Source organism: Mastigoproctus giganteus, chromosome 8 (assembly GCF_048544385.1).
Source record: "Mastigoproctus giganteus isolate SK-2022 chromosome 8, ASM4854438v1, whole genome shotgun sequence".
Lineage (NCBI taxonomy): Eukaryota > Metazoa > Arthropoda > Arachnida > Uropygi > Thelyphonidae > Mastigoproctus > Mastigoproctus giganteus.
The window spans coordinates 82,389,938-82,415,239 of NC_143582.1; the positions used below are offsets into that span (position 1 = coordinate 82,389,938).

Here is a 25,302-nt window from a genome sequence, read left to right on the forward strand (position 1 = left end):
GTTCATCTAATTCAGCCTTAAATTTATTTAAGCTATCAACTTCCACAACAACAGATAGAAGTCTGTTCCAGCAATCAACTACCTGCTGGCTAAAAACAAACTTCCACACATCTATTCTACAACTGTCTTTCCTCAATTTGAATCTATACCCCCTCAGTTATTAATCTGAGCAAGAGGAAGTAGCCCATCAGCATTAAGCTAGTTTAAACCATTCAAAACCTTATACACCTCAATCAGATCACCTCACAGGTGCCTAGTCTCCGGAAGCTGCAATTTGCACAGCATAAGCCTTTCTTCGTAAGCACACCCCTTTGTTCCTGTCAACAATCTTGTTGCCCTTCTCTGTACTTGTTCTAGCAACTCTACATCCTTCCTAAAATGAGGCCTCCAGACCTGTACACAGTACTCAAGGTGTGGCCTGACCATTTCCTTTTACAAAGAGATAATCACCCTCTTTATCCTTGCTAGCAAAATTCCTGTATATCATTGACAAGACTGCATGAACTGCTCTGGCAACCTGTCTGCACTGCTCAGAATGTTTCTATCTGACTGCACAGTTATCCCCAGGTCTTTTTTATTCTCTACTACACTGAGTGTAGTACCACGCAGTTGGTATGTTACTCTGGGATTACTACTCCCCATACATATGCATTAGTTTGCATTTGTCAATGTTAAACTTCAGTTGCCACCTCTCAGCCCACCTGCTCAATTTTTCCAGATCCTGTTGCAGTAGTGTACTGTCATTACCAACCCTGCCGACCTTCATATCGTCTGCAAACTTGGACATTAAGCCTGATATACCTTCATCAGTATCATCGATAAATACAGAAAACAACAATGGGCCCAACACTGAACCCTGGGGATCCTACTAATAAGATTGTTCCATGAAGAGCAGGTGTCCATTGATTACCACTCTGTCTTCTTCCACTCAACCAGCCCTTTATCCATAGCAGCAATTTTCCTCCAATGCCACACTGCTCCAATTTGTGCAGCAGTCTTCCATGTGCAACAGTATCAAAAGCCTTTCTAAGATCCAAATTTTTGACATCAAAATTATTCTTGGCATCCAGTTCCTTTGTGACTACGTCATAGTATCCAGTCAAATTGGTCAGACAAGACTTCCCCTTAACAAACCCATTCCATGTCTGAACTACACTGCAGTCTTGCTTGGATGGTCCTGCAGTGCTTCTTTAGCTAGTGACCCCATTATTTTCTCTGGAAAAGAAGTTAAATTAACAGGTCTATAATTACTCGTATTACCCTTTGATCCAACCTTTATGAATTGGAGATACATTTGCACATCTCCAGTCTGTGGGGATCTTTCCTGAGTCCAAGGATGCTGTCATAATCATGGCTAAGGGTTTACTTACTTTCTTTGCTGCCTCCTTTAATATAACTGGGTAGATCCCGTTCACCCCAGGTGCCTTTCATATGTTTAATTCCAGGCGCCTCCGTAGCCAGGTGGGAAGGAGCAGCAGTGCATAGCACCTGCTTCTTGATTAGACTGGGGTTTGGGTCCGTCATCACCAAATATGGAGGATGTGGAAAGGTCAGGGAATGACCACCGCATATCCTAGAGCAATATTGCCTTAGTTGCTAATGCTCCTAAAAACCAAATAACTAACTAACTAACTAACTATGTTTAATTTCAACAATTTCTCCTCTACTTTGCCCAGTTATTACAAAATTATGTAGCTCCCTGTTAAGAGTTTGATAAGCTTCTGCCCTGCATTTCCCTACAGAATTCTTCATGTGTGAATGTAGATGCAAAATATTCATTCAGTTTGTCAGCTACCTCAGCAGGATCATCAACAATCAAACCATTGATATCAAGTGAACCAATATGATTCATCCCCTTCCTTCTAGAGTTTACATAAGTAAAGAAGTCTTTGCTCTTTTTCTTTGCATCCTTTGCTAAAAATTTTTTAAGACCAAATACACATGCTTTAAAGTTGCTGTGTTGATATTGTTCACAAATCGCAATCTAAAATTTGTTTAATATTCTATGAATAAGTTAATTTAGCCTAATGCTTTCTGTAGGAATTGCACAGAAATGAAACTATCATAGTGCTAAGTCTCCCACCCCTTGGAGGGGGCAAAGAGTCAAGGGGGCCTGAAGGCTGTATGATTTTTAATGAGCTTTAATGAAGTACTGTATGGTTTTTAATAAACAAAGGAGACCCATTCACAAATCTAATGGGAAGGGAAGCATAATTCTTAGTTTTATACTTGGATCATGAAGACCCAGAAGCTTTTTGAGGGATCCATCACTAATATCAGTTTCACTAAACTCATTCATGAATGGAAATATACAACCTTATGGCTTTCTCACAAATTCTGCCTTGTGGTTAGAGTGTGGTGAAAATTAGAGGTGCATGGCCGTGACCTGAACATTGTAAAGTGGAGAGTACTCAGAACATTAGCATCTGGACCTCCTGACGAAGGTAGGCTGGCCCAGTGAGGCTGTTTGTTCCAGGGTCTATATTCATTTTTGACATCCCTGCTTATTAGTGTTTTGATTGTGTTTGGATTGCTGGCACTTTGATCACTGCCTTCACAGTATGCAATTTTGAATACCAAACTTTTCTGCAATCTGCAGTTTTTGGATCCTGTTGCATAACTTGACACAGCCAACCAAACAAGTGGGATAACAAGGGAGCCTAAACTCCAGCAGAAGACCACACAATGAGGCTGGACAGTCTTGAATTATTTGAAAAACAACCAAATTTTTTTGTTGTCAAAAAAAAAAAAAAAAAAAAAAGGTAAATTTTTGTTCTTCTTCAGTTCTGAAAATATGCCTTGCCTTCATCAAAACTAATTTTGCACTCCTGATTCAAGTTTAATCATTATAGATTTCCATTTTTTAATTTCTTGCAACCACCACTTTCTTCTCTGTGACTATAATTTTCTGCTTTAACTTGTTCCTAAAATTTTTTAATTAGAAAATAAAATTTTCATGTTAGTTACAGTTCTTCTATTGATTCTTCAGGAGGATACTTATTTCCACTGCATGTTATGCAGTGGAGAGATATTTCACCTTAACAATAATAACTTTAACAGGCATAATAACTTTACTGTCAACTGGTTCACATTTCTTTTTTGACACTGTGACAGAAGAAACATATCCACATGTGCTTTAGACATCAGACATATTCATATTTGCTGTAGACATTAATACCTAAAATTGATACTAATCTAATCTAAATTTGTGTTTCTCAGCCTTTTTCTATATACAGAACACTTTTCTATTTGAAGTTAAAAACCACAGCCTACAAAAAAATGTTAAACTATACATGAAAATAAATTAATAAATGTGTTTTTAAATATCATGATATGTATTATAACCCTTGGTTTTATACATATACCAGTTGTTCCCATCACTGTTAATAGGATTGTTGTCTACTACAAAAAAAAGTTTTGTTTTTATAGTGTCTTCCACGGACCACAAGTAGTCCGCTGACAGTAGATTGGGAAGGAAGTCATTTAATCTAGATGACTTCCTTTAATACAGTGCTTGAACCTTTTATTCTGGCAAACTAATTACATTATAGAATACTATTACCTTATTAATTAATTTTACATAAAATTGCCCCAAAACAAGCAAAATATGTTTTAAATTCTGATAATCCCTAGTTTTATGATTCTTCACTTTTTTTCTTTTTTTTTTTTTTTGGGCAGGGGGGGAGTGGAATCTTAAGATGGTCATCTAAAAGTACAGAGGAAAAGGTGAAAATCAGATCTGACTGCTGAGACCAGCATTAATGTATTAAAAATATTCAAGAATCATATGTAAATCAAACTGAGAAATATTTCTAAGTTTGTGCTCAACATTTTCAATATTTTCTGTAATTTCCTTATAGTGCAAGATTTACTAGAGTAGAGAAATCTCCCACTCTCTTTCTCCCTTCTCCTCTCCCCCTTCTATCTATCTCTGATGTACTGATATTTACATTTGTGTCAAATAAACAAAAATGAGAAGTGCTGAAAAGTGAAATTTAATTTATATCGTGAATTTTTTCCTTTTTGTAATTGAAACTTTTTTTTTTTTTTTTTTTTTTGTATATGTGTGTACAGGGTGATAAGGGAGAAAAAGGTGATCCTGGTCCTATGGGCTTACCTGTAAGTTTATATTAACCTTATTTTTTGTTTCTCTAAATAAAAATTAACGATCCAACCATTTTATTAAAATATTAATAATTTTTATCATCTAATTTTTCTTGGAGGTATCCTGTATGTTTTATCACAGCTGACTTTGAAAACATTTATTCCTTTCAGAAAGAGGAGTGAATTTAAACTAGTTCATCTGTCATTTGGGTCAATATCAGCTTCTGTTCATTTTGCACCTTAACTCTGACGTTCTGCATAATATTCTCTATATTAGAAATATAGAGAAGTTATGTACCATATTATGCAATTTTGCTTTTTGTTTCATGTCTTTCTGCCTTGTACTTTTCCCTTTCCTATCTCACTTTTTAGACATAGCTTGCCAATTAAATGCCAGTCTAACTGCATAAGAACTAAGATAAACTAATGAAAATCTAAAATCTAAACCTCCACCAACTGAAAAAAAAAGTATCAGTCCATGGCTGACTTTCCTCTACTTCTTAGGTTACATCAGTGGTGGCTCACAGTATAAGAAAAGGTTTTAATTTTGAAACTTACTAGTTTTTTTGCTAATTATGGAATAATAAATAATGAAAAATAAAGCATATTTGTTGAAACTTACTTTGCATAGACAAAAAATTAATCCTCTACTTTCTTTTAGCAAATTTGTGAATAATCATCTGATTAAATATGCCCATAACTAATTCTCATTCTGTTGAGAGTATAGCCAGGATGGACAACATTTACTAGCTGATTGTTTCTGTGATCTGAAAATATATCTCTTATGTTTTATTTTTTTATTACATACTACAATACTCACTAATTGCATTGCTGTATTAACATTGCCAAAATAGTGCTAGGCACAAATGATTTTTGATATGAGTGTTGAAACCTAATGTTTTAACTTAGTGGATATAACCAACGAAGTGATTTATATCCATTATACTTGAATTTGTTAAAGATCATCTCCTCCACTAAATAAACAGGGAAAAACTGTACAGTGTATTTTCAATGGCACAGCCGCACAAGCCTATCATACATTGTTTTTATAAATTCTCTTGTTAAAACTTTTTTGCAAATTTCCTATTTTTCTTTTTATCTGTTAGTATTCAGATGTAAAATATGTTTCCTAAGATTTTTCATTTCTGGCTGTTCTTTTATTGAAAGAGGCTTCAACAATAAACTGACTTGGATTTATCTTTACTTTGGCTAGTTTGGCTAAATCTGAATAAATTGTAGTAATAAGTAATGTTTTTAAATGTAAACTAAAATATATAAAAAAGTACAAAACACAGTGTGGTCAGCAAAGCACTTGCTGAGTTACTGAGTTGCAATCTATTAAGCTGTACAACTCTGATGATAACATGTGCCTGGGCTCCTGCATATGCATGGAAATACCAATGAACACAGGTCTCTGGCCTTTTTTTGTGCATCTGACTGCAATCAGCTACATCAACAAAGTGAGATTACAAATTACTATAGGTGTTACTGAAGTGCAGGACGAACAATTTAGTGCAAAGCATGATTTTAGTTTGTAGTAAATCACCAAAGTAGGTGAAATAGCATCGTTTTTGTTACATTTCATATTGTGAATGCCTTCACAATGAGTTGCCTAGTATTGTGGAGTTAAACTTCATAATTGGCTTGTCACTCATTGTACTACTGAGGTACCTACCCTCCCACCCACCCACCGATGAGAAGCCACAAGCTTTGAAACAGTGCTGTCTGGGTGGTGGTATCCGCTGAGAATAAGTAACATTAGTCTTCTCTACTGGGGAAACGTTGCTTATTCGAGGTAGTGCAATAACAGGCAGCTTGTTGTGAAGCCGTTCACAATAGATGTAAAAAATGCTGCTATTTCACCTACTTTGTTGATTTACTATGAATTGAAATGATGCTTTGCACTAACTTGTTTGTCTAGTAAATTACCGTAGTCTGAGGCTTTCAGCCCTAAATCCTTTTTAGTACTTTGAAGTGTAGGAATAAATAATATTGCTTTATAATAGGTTACCAAACAAACAACCTGGCCATGAGCCACCACTGGAGGCTACATCATCATCATCTTATTTTTATATTTTTAATGAAAATTAACTACTCACTTCATAGAAGAAAAGCTTTCTTATGAAAGCTACACTACCTTACAGTTTTTACTATTTATTTTGTTTTTCAACCAGACATTGAAAACTCTAAATTTTTCTTTATCAAAACCATTGCTTTATTATCAGTTAATTTATTACTGAATTTGTTTATTTAAACCATAGTTTTACCAGTGGTTACATTAAGGCCACGAAGGTAAGAACTTGAACAAAATAAGAACCACCTTGCTTGGAATAATTAAGGCCTTTCACACTTGTGCCATATTAAAGTCAAACTTATTTTCAATTTATCATAACTATTCTGGAATATAAAACAGTGTTCTGTGTAATTTTTTAAGTTTTAAATAACCGTTCACTGTTTTGGAAATAAAACCTGTGTATCCGATTGCTGTCATTGTGGTATCTACTTTGTAATTGATTCTACTTACCATTCTTAGTTATCTCAGCTGTTATTCTTAGCTTATCATTCTGTTGTATGGCAGCTGAGTATTTTCATTACTACTTTTGCCTATAAGAAAATTTTACTTGCCCTTTGGTGTGGAACATTTTCCATTAATATATTAGTAATAGCAAATGATGCAAGAAAGCAAGCTTATACATCAGCTAAAAAAAAAAAACTTCCCCTATCACCTGTCCATCCCCTCCAATAGTTTGTCTACCTCTTCCTTGAATTTATTCAAACTACCCATGTACACAACACCAAATGGAAGTTTGTTCCAACATTCGACTACCTGATGGCAGAAGGAAAATATCTACGCATCTGTCTTGTGAATATCTCTCCTCAAACTGAATTTATGCCCCTCATTTGTTTTGTATGAGCAAAAAGAAGGATTGCAGAACTGAAGTTTTTCTCAGTAAGAGTACCTTGTTTTCTCTTCACTAATCTTTTTTCTCTTTCTGCACCTGTTCCAATGCACCCATATCCTTTCTGAAATAAGGCTAACAGACTAGTATGTAATACTCAAGATGTGGTTATACCAATGTATTATACAACAAAATAATTACTTCTTCACTCCTGCTGGAAAAATTGCTGTATATCTTTGACAAAACCTGGGAAGCTGTATTAGCAACATGTCTGCACTGCTCAGAGAACTTACTGCTGACTGCACAATTACCCTCAGATCTTTTTCATTCCCCACTACTCTCAGTGTGGTCCATGTAGTTGGTATGTTATTCCAGGATCACTGCTACTTATATGCAGTACCTTTCATTTGTCAATTTTAAACTTCATTTGCCACTTCTCAGCCTAACATAATAATTTTTACAGATCTTGATGCAGTAGCAAACCCTTGCTATGTGTGATGTGTTATTCCTGTTTCTTTATTCTATTGCTTAATTTTATTTAAGTAATAGTAATAACAATATTGTGAAAGGAAGACATCACAGGCTTTTGCTGTACTGGCAGAAAAAAAAAACCCCAACCAAGTAGATAAGAAAACAAATTATATGCTTCCCTCTTCACACAGGTAAGTATCCAGTAGACCTTTGAATTTATTCAAACTGTCGGCCTCAACTACTCGCAAGGGCAAAATGTTCCAACTATCAACAACTCACTGGCTAAAAGAAAACTTCCTACAATCTAATCTAAACTTCAAGCTATGTAATTTGAATTTATGACCCCTAGTTCTGAATTGATTAGAACAGTGAGAATTCCACCTTCATTTATTTTCTAATCCCTCTCAGAGCCTTATAAACCTCAATAAAATCACCTCTGAGATGCCTGGTTTCCAATCTCTGTGGCCCACAAAATCAGTCTTTCCTCATATGGTCTTCCTTCTGCCAATCTCACCACTTGAGATGCTTGTCTTTGGACCCTTTCAAGAAGCTCGATGTCTTTTTTCAGAGGAGGTCTTTATACTTGAACACAATATTCCAAATATGGCCTTACAATTGCCTTATACAGTGGGATTATGACGTCCCTATCTCTACAGGATAGTGTTTAATAAATCATTGATAGGACACCATGGGCTTTCCTGGCTGCCTGTTTACACTGTTTAGAAAACTTCATATCTGCACATATTGTAACTCCCAGATCCCTTTCCTCTTCTCCTCCTCGGTTTTTAATTCACCCCCAAGTGTATAATTTATTTGTGGTTTCCTATTCCCTAACACCTTATATTTAGCAGTATTAAAACATAGCTGCCACTTCTGTAACCATCTTTGAAGTCTGTTCAAGTCATCCTGAAGGAGTGCTGCTTGGCACTGACCATTAATGACTCTGCAAATTTTCACATCACCTTCTATCCCTTTGTCAATGTCATTTATGAAAATGAGAAATAACAGTGGTCCAAGAACCGATTGTTGAGGGACCCCACTCCTGACGTTACACCAGTCAGTATGTATGCATTAATCACAGCCTTTTGCCTTCTGCCTGCAGCTACCCAGCAATCCACCTTAGAACCTTACCAGTAATCCAACCTGTCCAAGCTTATATAGCAACTTCTAATGAGGGACCCAGTAAAATTCTTTGCTAAAATTCAAATAAACTTTATCAAAATTATTCCCTGGAGCCAGCATATGAGTAACTGTGTCAAAATGGTCTACTTAGTTAGTTAAGCATGATATACCTTTAACAAAACCATGTTTTTTGTCTTTCAGAATGCCATATCTGTCTGAATATTCCTGGATTGCACCCTTAATCAGTGTTTCTAAGAATTTTCTTACAGATCAGTTTAGTCTGAAGTCAGGCTAACCTGATCTGTAGTTACCAACTTCACTCTTAGAACCACTTTCTGTATTGGCAATACATTGGCACTTCTCCAATCCAAAGGAATCTTCCCTATCCAAAGGTGCCCTCATAATTAACCTCAATGGTTCAATACACTCCCTCGCACTCTCCCTCAAAACTATGCATCAACTGCAGGATGCATTACTTGCCTGTATGCTCAAAAGTTTTTCTAATAAACAATCATCTGTAATTACGGCATCGCAAATTTCATGTGGCTCAGCCTCACTCACACAGCTTCTTCTCAGCATAAAGGATCTTTCATCAGTAAAGACAGATGCAAAGTACCTGTTCAATTCATCCGCAATATCAGCTGGGTTGTTTAAGACAGCAGTCTCCAAAGTGGGGTGTGCGAGATGATGAGCAATAAATCAATATTAATTAATTATGAAAACTTTAGTTTTTTGAAACGTAATTGAAAATAAAAATTATAAATAAATATTTTTTTAATACTTCAGTATGCAGATTTGTTTGATCGCACAGTTTTATTTGATCATGCCATCGATCATACATGTTCAAGTACATGCATTTTGTACTTGAACTTCAATTTAATTTTGTTTAGCATTTTTTTTTTTGTTCTTTTAAAATTATATGCGATTTTATAAATGTTATTTTAGATATAATGCTTTCCATGTAAATCATTTATAAATAAATAAAAATATATTAAACTTATATATTTAATTTTTTATTCCGGGGTACACGCTAGTCCTTTTAAGTAAAATAAGGGTGCGCGACCAAAAAAGTTTGGAGACCACTGGTCTAAGACTTTCCCACACCCTGTGAAAAATTGTTGAATTTGACTCGCTTTTTTCTTCCTTGTTTTCACATACATGAAAAATTCCTTGTTCCCATTCTTTGCTCTCTTAGTATGCTTTCTCATACACAACCTTGGTCTCCTCAACCTTATTTGTGGTAGTAGTATTACAAATCAATTGTAGGCTTCAGTACTTTTCATCGCTCTGTAACTGTCCCATGCTATCTTTTTCTGCTCTATTTGACCAGCCAGCTCTTCAGTCATCCATTTCAGCATTCTCCTCCTGCAATATTTTCTTAAAGATATGTGTTCAAGGCTTCTGTGATTTTTGCTTTAAATGTATTCTTCCATAATTCAAATCTTTTTGCCATCCCTCAGCAATCAGCCCAGCTCACAGATGGCATATAGTGCCTTAAACTGTCAAACTTCCCTCTTCTGAAGTTAAAACCCATGCCTTTAACTACTGCAATATATTTCTTCATCTTCCAGCTGACAATGGTTCCTGTACTTAAAGCCCTGTGGCGTCATCTGAATTGTTAATAATGATGAGGTCAAGAATATTCTCACTCCTAGTACTTTCTCTAACACACTAATACAAATAGTAATCATCTAGTTTATTTAAAAATGTTTTTCCCCATCATAAGTTTCCCTCCCACTTTTTCCTATCAATCTGGGCAGATTAAAGTCACCCATAATAAGACAGTCACTGTTGCTTGCCCATTTAATCTGCATGTAAAAACTCTCGTCATATTCTTCACAATCTTCTGGTTTGTAGATTACTCCCACTCTCATTGTTCCTTTGTTTCCAACTAACTCACACTGCACAGATTCTATGCTGGCAGACGTAACTCAGCAAAAATTCTTTTCACTCTCAGGTTGCTTTTGATAAGAAGCATGACCCCTCCACCCCTTCTATCTTCCCTATCTTTCCTAAATACATTATAGATACTGTAGTGAAACTCATCACCAATTTCTGGGTGGAACCACATTTCTGTTAGTCCTATTATATCAGCATTAGTTGTCCTATCCAGTTGTTCAAATTCAGCCATTTTATTGACAATGCTTCTGACATTACTGTAGATATGGTTGAGACTAAATAATCTTCTATAGTTTACTACTTTGACCCACCCCTTGAAGTTATTTATGTTTGTATCCCAAGATATCTTCCCTCTCATTTGAAACATTGCTACCCACAGAACATCCTCTCAACATTGGGCTGTTGTGGGAATTCTTGAGGTGAGTGCAAGCATTACTTTGACCAGTATAATCAGATAAATGTGGATATAAATTACCCTTCTCCCCCCCCCCAACTAGCAGTTTCCTGAACCCTTAGGGTATCCTTGATGATACTGGCAAAAATCTTTGCACCATCTTTATTCAAATGAATACCATCTCTACAAAATAGATTCCTATTACTTACAAATGCAGGCCATGCTGATAAAAATTTCTCTCAAGAGCCTTACAGATTCCCTCAAGTCAATCCATAAGTCTTAAAGCATATAGTCCCTCCTGTCATGACCAGACAGAATTGCAGACACATATACATTGTGATCTAACTCGCAGCATTTTCTCAGCATACTTCTATATTTCTCCAACAGATGGTCAGGTCATGTACGCTTAATATTGTTAGTCCTCACATGAATAATAATTCTCTCTTTACCTCTCATAAAATCTAACAATCTGTTGGTAACATCATCAACTGTAGCTCCTGGCAAACACCCTGGTTCTGGACCACCTATCTTTATTACAAAAAATGTTACCCGTTTCCCTGACAATAGAGTCACCCCATAAAACTAGATCACCTTCAACTAGAGTGGTATGCACTTGACTATTCTTTTCTGGGTCACGAATTGGGGTTGCATAACTAGGAGCTTATCAGAGACTCAAGTATTTCCTGACCTTGGCAGGTCAGAAAATACTTGAGTCCCTGATGAGCTCCTAGTTCTATTTGTTTCTAGGGCAAGCACTCGTTTTATCAGTGACTCAAATTTTTCTTGTAATGCATCAAGTTGTAATTTGAGATCGGTACACTCCTTACATCAGTTGCAAAGTAAAGAATCGCCAGATGAGCTAGGTCTGTGTACTAGATCAGCCTTAGAATACATGCACCACAGGCTGTGCAAATGAAGTCGCAAATCACACCAGAAATACCCGCAAGCATTTCCATTATCCCTGGAGTTTGTATTGTCAGTAGACCTTGTCCCTGGACTTTGTATTGTAAGTGAATCTTCTACAGCCATAATTTATATAAAATACGAACTTTATATAGATTATGAAATTAAAATTTACATTATATTACAGAATTTATCTTAGCAAAATATCACAGAAATTAAACTGTTCGCAAAAATTTAATCACAAAAGAAGTTAAATTTAAGCTACTGAATGAAAGTTACAAAAATTCCCTCCAAAATATCGATAACATAGGTTATCTGAATTTGGAAGATGTAGCTTTCCATATACTTAACTAAATACAAAAATAAACTAACCTACATGATTATAGAAATTCAAACTATATATCAACTACAGTTTAGTATATTAAAATAAAAATAGAAAACTCAAAATTATTTCAAAAGTAAAGTGCAGCCATTATCAACCCACTGCAGGGTGGAAGCCTCCTCAACAATTCATGTTGAGGGAAATGGACCATAATCTGCCACACTGGTCCAGTGCGGGTTGGCAGATCGACCGTATTCAGCAGTCAGGGGCTTGAACCCCAGTCTACTCAAAGAGCATGTGCTACTGCACTCCTGCTCCTGCCCACTCGGCTACGGAGACCTGCAATTAAAAGCTTTAGATACACTCAGCCCTTTTATCTTATCCTAGATATATTCTCTTCATTCACATAATTCCATAAATTGTACCTTTTCTGCTCATCCCATTTTTATTTTTTTTTCCTTAAAAAAAAATTTAATTGTTTATATCTTTGATTTAATTTGGCCTAAAAGACTTGGTTAATAATTTCTCCTTATTTACAGACTATATGTACTAATTGTTATTTGATTTTGTTGATTATAAAGTCTCATTTCTCATTTTTGTTTTATTGTTGTATTTCCTTTTTGCTTTGGTGATGTATTAATTCGGTGTCTTGGATATTCATTATCTGTATAGCATTTCTCTGATTTTGTTCAGATTGTTCCCTTAGAAATCATAAACCGCAAAATTTAGAAAGTTGAATGACTTTCAGCTAATATAAACTGGAAAGCACAAAAAATTTCATGAAGAATGCAGTGCATTGAATGAGTATTATGATACTTGCTTTAGTGTAAGTTTGGCTTGATCATAAGTTTGTATTAATAATATCTATATGTACTCATGAATGATCATAAATGAATTTATAAAGAATAAATTAATTTACAATCATTGAAATATAGATAATTTCCTACATAGCTGTATAGAGCAATATGCATATATAAAGATCACAAATTATATGCATATATTAAGAAATTTATTAATATTACTACAGCTTATCCAAGCACCAATGGTGGGCACACTACATACATACATGCACTACAAATGTATATCAGTTTAATCCATGTGCATTTGAAAAGCAAGATTTGGGTTAAGTAAAACATTTTTGACCTTGACCGTTTCAGAATTCGAAATTAAAAAAAAAAAAAAAAATATATATATATATATATTAGTTTTGAAATGGGCTAAGGTAAAGAAAGCCAACACGAGAACCACTGGAAACGTCAGCTAACTTACCCGGAAAATTAGTTTCCTGATACCGCACTCTAGCACTGCTAGCTCAGTAAACAGACGGTAGGAGTTATCAGTCTGGTGCAGAAGTCAAGAACAATATGTTGATTGACAGGTAGGCGTGGCAAACAATGAAATGATTGGTGATGGGTGTGACAGATGACAAGCTACTGTGTAGCCATTGGTTGGTATAATGATGATGTGTATTTATGAGTAAAGAACGGTGCATAATTAGTTTTGTAAAGAATAGTAAACAGGTAATAGTAGCAATGAATGTTTTAAAGATGGAAGAAATTTGTAAGGAAAATAAAATGTTGCTTGATTTTTTGATGAAAACTAAATTAATAAGACTGAAATTTTACTGTTTGAGGTGCAGTGATATTTTAAATTAATTGAATCATGAACAGAGTCATGTGGAAAGTTCTGGTATTTTAAAACATGTTCTGTGCGAGTTTCTTTATTAAAACATAGTTTTATGGAAAATGCAAAACTTCCATTAAAAAAGATAATATATATTATATACTTTTGGTCAACGTGCATGCTAGTAACTACAACAGCATTCCATCTGGAGATTTTGAAAGTCACAGCAGTTAAGTTTTATAAGAAACTAAGAGATATTTGCAAATTGCAGTTGTTAAAAAAACCCATTAAGTTGGGTGGATTGCAATCTGATATGCAACGTTCTTCTCTTAAACAACCTTAGCACATTTATTGGAAATCCAAGATTTAGATAAAGGATGAGATTTTAAATTGGAGTGTGGAATAAAGGATTCCATTCCTACAAGAATAATTTCACTGACATGATAAGGTGCCTCCGTAGCCAGGTGGGCAGGAGCAGCAGTGCGTAGCACACGCTTCTTGATTAGACCGGGGTTCGAGCCCGTGACCACCAAATATGGAGGATGCTGAAAGATCAGGGAATGACCACCGCATATCCCCAGAACAATATGGCCTTAGTTGCTAATGCTCCTAAAAACCAAACAACAACAACTGACATGATCTGAGAAAGCACTGATATCAGAAGTTTTAAAACAGTAATCCGACCAAGGAAAAGAAGAAAAGAAGTCACATAGGTCATCCCATTTTGCATTCTTGTAATGCCAAAAAACACGAGTTTGGGAATAGCTATGAGGTAAAGGCTCCATTGGAGAAGAGACAATCACCAAGTTGTGATCAGAAGTGCCTAAAGGACCACTCACTTCACCCGTATACTTAGAAGCGTTGTTTGTGAGAAAAAGATCAAGTGTGTTGGCTGTATGGTTAGGATTGTCCAGTATTCTGGTAGGTAAATGAAAAATCTGTGCCAGATCATTAGTAATTGCAAAAGCCTTAGCATCTCAACCAGCTGGGTCATTGTGACTAGAAAACGGAAGCCAGCTGAAGTTGTGAACATTAAAATCACCAAGGAAAATTACCTCACTATTAGGAAAGTTGGACTGTAGAAAGTCAAGTTGCAAAGAGAGGAAGTCAAAGAGTTCCAAGTGATTAGTGGAGTTGGGAGAACGGTAGAGACAGCAGATGAATTTGACAGAATGAGATAGAGAGATTTTAAGCCAGAGAAGATCGTAAAGAGGAGATTCCAAATTACCAATCTCTGACGGGGTATATCTGCAATACTAATTTATTTATTATTGCACTTAAAAAATCAACATCTCTTATAACTTAGAAAACTAACTCTGGTATCCATTTATTTTTGATAGTACAGTATCTTAGCAGATAGTAATAAAACTTACACTAGGAGTGTTTTTAATAATTTGTAACATCCCCCTTCCCCAATTTTTACTACTGTCGTGAATTTTATTTTCTAGTAATGAAAGAAGTGTGATAAGTTTTTTAATTATTAAATTATCATTAATATGCATGTTATTATTAATGTAACTTTTTTTTTCACATAATGTCTCATTCTCAGTGTTTCAGCAGTCCAGATTCGTTCTTTTCCACCTTGTGTAAATTATATACCACAAAATCAGACACAGATTCACTGACTTTTACAAGAAATTGTACAATGCATGTTTCCATGTTATAATCGGTAACAAAGGTGATGGACACCCACATTATGTTTGACTCCCGTGTGTTGAAAATATCAGACAGGTTAAATGCAAGGCAAAATTTCCTTGTGCTGCACTGTAGTGTGAATCCTGAGACCACACATCACATTGCTATTTTTGCACATGCAGTATTACAGTACACAGAACCAAGAACAAAACTGCAATATGATATCCAAATCTGCTATCGGCTATTCATCCTCCTCACCCAGTGAAGGGGTACTGGTTCCAGCTAAATCTCAGAATGTTCTTGATTCCAGTACAGACTCTGATTGTTCCCAAAGTAAGCATAATGAATTTGAAATCACATCAAAGAGTCCACAACAGTTTACACAAGCTGAACTGAAGGGTCTGTTACAGAACTTGGATTTACTGAAGAATTCAGCAGAACTCTTAGGCTCCAGTTTGAATGAAAGGAATCTGTTAGCACTTGGCAATCATGAGTGCATTTTTGAAATGATTTGAAGGTGTGAAGCAATGCTCTGATTATACAAAATTAGCCTTGCTGTTCTACAAAAGTGGGATAGCAAGGTTGAAGCCAATCACTAGATTTTAAAGACTAAGTTAGAAGGATTAAGCTCACACTTGGAAGAAAAATTATGATCATTGACCAACTGTCTCTCTAAGAAAAGCACTTCTGCCACCACTACATATAAAACTGGGACTAATGAAACAATTTGTTAAGTTAGTAAATAAAGAGGAGGCTCTATGGAAAATAGTGATGCTATATTCCACATTAGTGTTTCAGTGAACTACAAATCAGAGTTTAGCAAGATGATAAATTCACAACGGCTACATCTCGACGAAGTAGAAACTTGGTCAGCACTCATGAGTGTGAAAAACCTTTTTGACCTTTACAAATGAAATCACATGAATTATGAGTAGATTAGCAACAGTATGCTTACTAGTTTCAAAAAACTAGGTTGCATGTTGCAGCATGAGCACCTTGAATACTTTCCACAGAATCTTAGAAGGTTTTATGGAAACTACTCAAAAGTACTGTGAGTGAAGAGCAGGGTAAATGGAATAAAGCAATGATGACAGATGGCCGATTACTGTTTTGTGCTTGAAAAAAAAAAAAAAATATATATATATATATTCAATATTTCAATAAATGGTAATACATTACCATTGTTCTTAATACCTACAAAACATTCTGGATGTTCAAAAATATATATATACACCGATGAGCCAAAACATTATGACCAGCGAGTAGTTATGCAAATCAATGCAGCTGCAGGTGAACTACAGGACATCGTATAAAAAACACCTGATACTGAGCTCCATTAATCAGCTCCTGTTACTGAGCTCTTGTTCTTCAGATGGGAAAGGCAGCAGACTTAAGCGAGTTTGACCATGTAAAGATCAGAATATATCCGAAATGGCACAGCTGGTGGGATGCTCTCGGTCAGCCATGGTTAGTACCTACTGAAAGTTGTCTGAGGAGGGAAAACCCATGAACCGCTGGCGAGGTGTTGGATGAACACAGCTCATTGATGCTTCAGGTGAGCCAAGGCTCCCCAGATGGTACGTTGTGCAACTAGCCAGTAACAGTACATCGAACCCTGCTGAAAATGGGGCTGCATAGCCGCAGGCCACTCCAAGTGCACATGCTAACCATGGTTCACCAGCAACAGCACCTACAATGGGCATGCAAGCATCAAAACTGGACCTTGAGTGATTGGAAGAATGTTGTCTGGTCCGATGAATCACATTTCCTGTTGCACCATGTAGATGGCCGGCTATGTGTGCATCGTTTACCTGGGAAAGTGATGGCACCTGGATGCACCATGGGATGAAAACAAGCTGGTGGGTGGTGTTATTCTTTGGGCGATGTTCTGCTCGGATAGTTCAGTCATCCATGTGCCGGGCACTCTGACATCTACCACCTACTTAAACATCATTGCTGACCAGGTATACCTTTTCATGGCAACAGTCTTCCCCTCTGGCAGTGTAGTCTTTCAGCAGTGTAATGCACCATGCCACACCGCCTAGATTGTTTCAGACTGGTTTCACAGAACATGAGGACGACTTCCAGGTATTGCCCTGGCCTCCAAATTCCCCAGACACCAATCCCATCAAGGATGTATGGTTTGTGTTGGAAAAGCAACTCCGATCTGTGACATCTCAACCACGGACCTTACAGGAGTTAAAGGATCTGCTGGTTATGTGTTGCAGATAGCACAAGACACATTTAGAAATCTTCTTAGCATTCATACCTTGCCGGTATGACCTGTTTTGGCTGCACGTGGAGGACCAACATCATATTAGGTAGGATAGTCATAATGTTTTGGCTCATTGGTGTATATTTTGGGTTCAATGTTGGGTTTAATGCTCCATGTATATTAACACAAGACAACAGCCAGTCCTCTTTGGCAAAGAGTACTATAATTGGTTTCTCTTGATCTTAATTCTTTCTCTTAATTTAGCATTTTTTTTTATAATGTCAATTTTTTACACAAAAAATATGTATACCTACAGTATATATTTTTTTTATTTTTCATTCTGTGCAAAAAGGTTAACTTTTTCATTCTACTTTTTAATAGCTACTTCTGTACTTTATACACACACTTTCTAAGTACTTCTACCCTCTTTACATTATATACAGTTGATGGACCACTGAAAACGTATAGTCCAATGTTAACTTTTTCTTTAACACTTAATGGATCAGTTTTTTAAAGAGTAGAAATTAATGCAGATATGACTGAAATGTATTTCCCTTCTACATGGCACATACCAATTATAACTGATAATGAATTATCAGATTGAACAAATTTAGTTTTATAAAATAATAATATAACTCAGAGTATTACTGATAATCAGATCAAGAGTATTACTCCCTCTAGTTGCCTCCCAAACATGCTGCTGTAGAAAACAATCATCAAATAAATCCACAAAAGCCTTGCTAGTGTGTGAGTGACCAACCACTAAATTCCAGTCATTATCCGAAAAAATTAACTCCCCCATTACTGGCCCACTCTATTTCTCTGCACAACTGCTCATTATAAACATCAAATTCAGCATTAGCAAAGGCACATGATGCAAGAAAGCAAGTTTATATAGCATCAGCCAAAAAAAAAAAAACAAAACCCCTATTTCACCCATCCACTCGCTCCAAATGTTTATCAAGTTCTGCCTTAAATCTATTTAAGCTATCAACTTCTACAAAGATAGATGGAAGTTTGTTCCAGCAATCAACCACCCGCTGGCTAAAGGCAAACTTCCGCACATGTATTCTACAACTGTCTTTCCTCAATTTGAATTTATGCCTTCTCAGGCGATTAGTCTGAGCAAGAGAAAGAATCCCATCAGCATTGAGCATGCTCAAACCATTCAAGGCTTTATATACCTCAATCAGATCTCCATCCAGGCATTGTGATTTGCAAATCTTAAGCCTTTCTTCTTAAGAGCAACCCTTTGTTCCATTCACTAATCTTGTTGCCCTTCTCTGTACTCATTCCAACAGCTCTACATCCTTCTTAAAATGAGGCCTCCAGACCTGTATTCAGTACTCAAGGTGTGGCCTGACCATTGCCTTATACAAGGGGATAATCACCTCCTTTACCCTGCTAGAAAAATTCCTGTATATTATTGACAAGACACCATGAGCTACTCTTGCAGCTCATCTGCACTGCTCAGAAAACTTCATATCTGCCTGCACAATTACCCCAGGTCCTTTTCATTCTCTACCACTGTCAGTGTAGTACCACAGAGTTGATACATTGCAATGGTGCTGTTTCCCATATGTAGTACTTTACATTTGTCAATGTTAAACTTCATTTGCTCCCTCTCAGCCCATCTTCTCAACCTTTACAGATCCTGTTGCAGCAGCATAGCATCAGTAGTGTCCTTAACAACCCTGCCAACTTTTGTATTGTCTGCAAACTTGGACATTAAGCTTGATATACCATCATCAATATTATTTATAAATACAGAAAACAATAATGGACCGAACACTGAACACTGAGGAACTCCACTGATAACATTAGTCCACGATGAACAGTGCCCATTGATTACCACTCTCTGTCTTCTCCCCCTCAACCACCCCTTTATCCATAGCAGCAATTTGCCTCCAATGCCACACTGCTCCAATTTGTGCAGCAGTCTTCCATGTGCAACGGTATCAAAGGTTTTTCTAAGATCCAAATATATGATATCAAAGATATTCTTTGCATCCAGTTCCTTTGTAACTACATCATAGTATCCAATCAAATTAGTCAGAAAAGACTTCCCCTTAAAAAGCCCATGCTGTGTCCGAGCTATAACTGAAGTCTTGTCTAGATGATCCTGCAATGCTTCTTTAACCAGTGCCTCCATTAATTTCCCTGGAACAGAAGGTAAACTAACAGGTCTGTAATTACAGGTAATTACAGACCTGTTGTGGATTGGGGTCACATTTGCACATCTCCAGTCCAGGGTACCTCCCCTGAGTCCAGGGAAGCTCTCATAATTATGGCTAAGAGTTTGCTTACTTCCTTTGCCGCCTCCTTTAATATAACTGGATAGATTCAATCCACCCCAGGTGCGTTTCTTGTGTTTATCTTCAACAATTTCTCCTTCACTTTACTCTCAAATTATATATATTTCAAAAAGTATAATAAAAAATAGAAAACAATATATAAATATAAATATATACAATATATAAGAAAATAATAAATAATAAAAATAGAAAACTGAAGGAAAAAATTAATTTTAGCGTATGGTAAACTATTATTAACTTGAAGTCGAAAAGAAAGAGATTAAATAAAAACACTACAAGTTATCAAAATTATGACTTAAATTTTCCATTAAAATTCATTAAGCCAAATTTTTCATTAAAAATTGCATTAAAAATTGCAAATTTTTCATTAAAAATTGCAGCACATAGACTCTAAAGCAGTAGAACCAGTAGACATCAGTTGCCACTCTAATATTGAGTCGGGCTAGTGTGACAAAACTGAAAAACAAAATGGAGGAATTTGAGTCCATTACACTGGTCAACATGTAAAATGTTATGAAAACAAAAATACCCAATCTTGACTAATTTCATGCTGCTGAACACAAAAATCACATTAAAATTTATTGATTAGCTCTTGTTTTCAAATTATAGTTGGGGTCTCATATTAGTGAGTTACTCTGAATTATCAACTATGGCTCTCGGCAAAATGCATGGCAACACTGCAGTTCCAGTACCACCATTTTCTTATCATCTCGCTCTGCATCATGTGATAAGTTGTAGCCTCAAATGCATCTTCAACTCTGTTGCAGTAATCCTCAAATAGGGCTAGGTATTGGGTGATTTGCTTTCAGTTAACCATTGTTCTCTGTGAGATTCCTACTTTTCCTACAGTATTTGTGTCATGTAAGATTAATATGCCTGTAAATGTGTGAATAGTCCAGATGACTTCTGTTACGTAGGTAGAGAAGTCATGTTAGCTTCAAGAAACTTAACCCTTAACTCGAGCCATAAAAAAGGCCTACTTCGTGTACTTTAAGTGTAAAGTAGGTGACCAGGACTAGAACTGGGCTTCACACATATGCTGCACTACCTGTTCATCAAAATTCAATACATGGGTGAATCAAAAGGGATGTTTTATGCCTTTTGCAGTGCCCATGATATGGAGGGAGCCAACAAATCATGCCACAGACTGTTACTTCTGTGTGGTGCTTCCTATTAGAAAAGGAATAACAATGAAAAAAAAAGTGGACAGTGACGTACCAAAATATACCATCTGCAATTCTTCCCATGCCTCATGGTGAAGTACTTATTCCTGAACCACCCAACCATTTTTCTGTACCCTCTGATGAAGATGAAGAACATCAACTTGATATACACAAAGAAGTACAGCAGCCATCTACATCAAGGTATCCACCATTTTGTCCAAACCTTTATCCTTCTGAACACATAAGATCACAGAAAGTGAGCTTAATGACCTCATCAGGGTTCTCAAACTGTCGAAGAATAAGACAAAGCTTTTGGCCCCGAAGATTATTCTTTTCACAGAATAATCTTCTAGATTATTCTGTGAAAGTGACACCATACATACTCGAAATAAAGACTATGATAAATTCTATCAAACAGAAGGTGAACTTACTGTTTGTAAGGATGTTGATGGTCTAATGGCAGCAATGAACGTGAGGCATGTTCCCGAAAAATGGAGACTATTTACTGATGCTTCTAAGGTTAGCCTTAGGGTTGTGTTATGTGTTATTACACAATGGAAATATGCTGCCTGCATATGCCATCCACAAAAAAAGAAACATACGCAAACATGGAGAATATCCTCTTAGGTATGCCATTATCAGAAGTATGAGTGGCAGATATATGGTGATTTAAAGGTAATCACCATTTTATTAGGACTACAAAAGGGTTACGCTAAGTATTGTTGCTTTTCTGCGAGTGAGATAGCCGTGCTAAGGATATGAACTATAAGAAGAGGAGTTGGCCTCAACGAAAATCATCAACACATGGAATGAAGAACATAGTATTTGAACTTCTGGTAGATCCAAATAAAGTTTTGCTTCCACCACTCCACATCAAACTGGAGCTCATGAAAAATTCATGAAAGCTTTGGAAGTGAATGGTCCTGCATTAACATATTTGCAAGAGAAATTCCAAAGAAGATTAAGGCAGACGTTTTCATTGGTCCACAAATAAGGCAACTTTTCAAAGACAAGCAGTTCGAATGTGTCCTTAGTGATAGTGAGAAATCAGTGTAGAAAGCCTTTTGAAATGTTTTGACTGGTTTTCTAGGAAATGTTAAAGCCGGCAACTACAGACAGCTTGTAGAAGATCTCATTACTTGCTACAAAAAACTGGGGTGCAATATTTTTCATTGAAGATGCATTTCTTGCACTCACACTTGGATTTCTTCTCACCAAACTATAGCGCCATCAGCAACAAACATGATGAGCACTTTCATCAAGACATTGCAGCAATGTCATGATGAGCACTTTCATCAAGACATCACAGCAATGGAACAAAGATACAAAAGCAAATGGAGTGCCACAATGTTAGCCAATTATCATTGGATAGTGAAAAGGGATGCTCCCAAAGCTGAATACCAGTGAAAGGGGAAATGATTCTATGTTTGGTTCAGGTATGTTCATAGCTACATCTTACTCCCATATAAATAAAAAATATCTTGTTAATACCTTAAAATCTGTGTTTAGTACCTTAAAATCTATAAAGTAAACTTACTTTTATGCCCATAAGATATGACCCAAAATTTGTTGTTCAGTATTCTAGGCCAAATGATGAGAATAATGAACTAACTATACAGATAATTAGATTAGGCCAGCAAATTAGATTGTTTTATTATGGGGCATTTTAACTTTTGCAGATATCAATTGGAGCTTGTGGTTTAGCATCTAACTCCATATCAAAACACTGCTAGATGACTGCTTTCTACATCAACATGTTAGAGAGGCAACAAAGGAAAGTAATATTCTTGATCTGGTTATTGGTAATTATTCATCACGTATAAAGAATCTTCAAGTAAAAGAGAATTTAGGTAGCAGTGATCATAGCATATTGTGCAGGATTTATTCAAAGAAATAAATACTGTCAAGGGAAAGGGATTTTGTATTCACACAGGTGATTATAATGGGCTCAAACAATTTTTAAACTCTTTTCAGTGGGATCAACTGACGTCATTAAAAACTGTAGATGCCAAATGGGAAGAATTCAGAGAGGTAATCATAGAAGCCACTACGCTTATCACACCCAGTGCTGTAGTTGTAAAATTAGCAGAAGGTATACTCTGTGAATGGTACATATGAAGAGAGTATACTGTGCTTATTAATGAAATTCCAGATAGTATATCATCATCATCATCAGCCATTTTCAATCCACTGCAGGATGAAGGCCTCTCCAGCAACTTTCCAGTTCCTTCTGTTTTGAGCACTGGCCATCCATTTACTACCCACAAACTCATGAATTTCATCTATCCATCTCTGCCTTTGTCTTCCAGGTTTTCTTCTAGCTCCTCTTGGGTACCATTCTGTTATTTTCTTAGTCCACCTGTCATCATGTCTTCGAGCTATGTGTCCTGCCCAAGACCATTTTAGTTCTTTAGTTCTGATAAAAATGTCCTTTACTTGAGTTTACTGCCTAATCCATGTGTTTCTCTTCTTAAGTCTGATTCCCAATATAATTTGTTCCATTCTTTGCTGTGTAGTTCTCAGCTTCTCTTCCATTCTTTTCGTGAGTGCCCAAGTTTCACTTCCATAAGTCATGGTGGGGAGTATACATTGGTTCATTATTTTACATTTCAGACAAACTGGGATATTTCTCTTCAGTATGTGACTATATTTCCTCAATGCTATCCATCCAAAATTTATTTTTCTCTTGACTTCCAGCCATTTATCATTATTACAGCTAATAACTTGTCCCAGATAAGTATATGACTCCACCTTTTCAATTACTACTCCTTCAATCATTATTTCCCTTCCCTTTCCATGGCATACTTGTTCATCATTACTTTTGTTTTAGCCATATTCATCTTTAGTCCAAAATCCTTACTAACTGTGCATAACTGATTAAGATTTTCTTCTAATTCTTTGGGATTGCGGCTTATGACCTCAATGTCATCTGTAAATTGTAAATAGTTTAGATACTCTCCGTTCACATTGACTCCTTTCTGCGACCAGTCTAATCTTCTGAAAGCTTCCTCAAGGGCAGCAGTAAACAGCTTCGGAGATATTGTGTCTCCTTGTCGAACTCCTTTCTCGATTTTAAATTTCCTACTGTCTTTCTTTGTCTAGTCTAATAAAGGAGGTAGAATTCTCATATATTTTCTTCAAAATCATAATACGTGGGGTATCTATGCCTTGTCTTTCCAGTGCCCGAAACATTGCCTCTGTACAGAGTCAAATGCCTTTTCATAATCCACAAATGCCAGCTATAATGGTGTTTTATATTCATTTGCTTTCTCCATTAGCTGTGATATTACGGGAAGGTGATCCATAGTTGAGAATCCTGTCCTAAAGCCAGCTTGCTCTTTCGGTTGATTCTCATCAAGTATTCTTTCTAATCTGTTAATAATGACCCGTGTGAACAACTTGTAGATGTGGGATAACAATTGGTCTATAATTTCCAATTATAGACCAATTGTTAATTGGTCTATAATTGGAAATTATAGGAAATTGGTCAACTAATTGGTCTATAATTTCCAATTTCTGATTTATCTCCTTTCTTATGCAGCAAAACTATGATTGCATTATTCCACTGCTTCGGCGTCACACCTTTTCTAATGCACTTTTTGAAGAGCCTTGCCAGTTTTTGTGTTATATCTCTTCCTCCCAATTTTAACAACTCTACAGTAACTTCATCTTCCCCTGGGGCTTTCTGATTCTTCATTTTCTTCAATGCATGTTCTACCTCATCAGGAAGAATATCGGGTATGTCGTATGTGTTGCTAATTTGCAATCCATCTTCCCCACTGCTGGCATCATTCCCTCGCTCCTTGTATAATTCTCTATAGTAGTCTTCTGCTATTTGAATTATGCCTTCTCTGCTGTTTATAAGTACACCATCGCTATTCTTCAGTTTCAGTATCATTTGTCTTTCTGTATTACAGCTCATGGCTGCTGATTTAAATCCTTTGTTTCCCCTTAATGCTTGTTCTTCTTTTCTTGTGTTAAATCTTCTTATGTCCTCTCTGAGTCTCTTTCTAATGGCTTTGCATAACTCAGTATACTCAATTTTCTCCTTGTCAGTGTTTATCTTGTTCTTCATTTTTTGCCTTCGGTTCATCATAACAAGTGTTTCTTTACTAATTTTTTCTTCTTTGGATTTCTTTTCCCTATAGGTTTCTTGGGCTTTATCACTTTCAGAAGGTTGTAATATTCCTCATCGATATCTTGGTCTTGAGCAATCTGCATAAGTTCAAACTTGTT

General features: G+C 36.2%; 1 protein-coding gene across 1 annotated transcript in view; it reads left to right on the forward strand.

Moving 5' to 3' along the window:
- Positions 1–25,302, forward strand: part of LOC150081680 (uncharacterized) — an 833,960-nt gene that overhangs the window by 571,492 nt on the left and 237,166 nt on the right. The window contains exon 20 of the mRNA XM_090380284.1: positions 4,075–4,119. Within this exon, the coding sequence (XP_090236410.1) occupies positions 4,075–4,119 (45 nt within the window). The remainder of the gene's footprint in view (positions 1–4,074; positions 4,120–25,302) is intronic.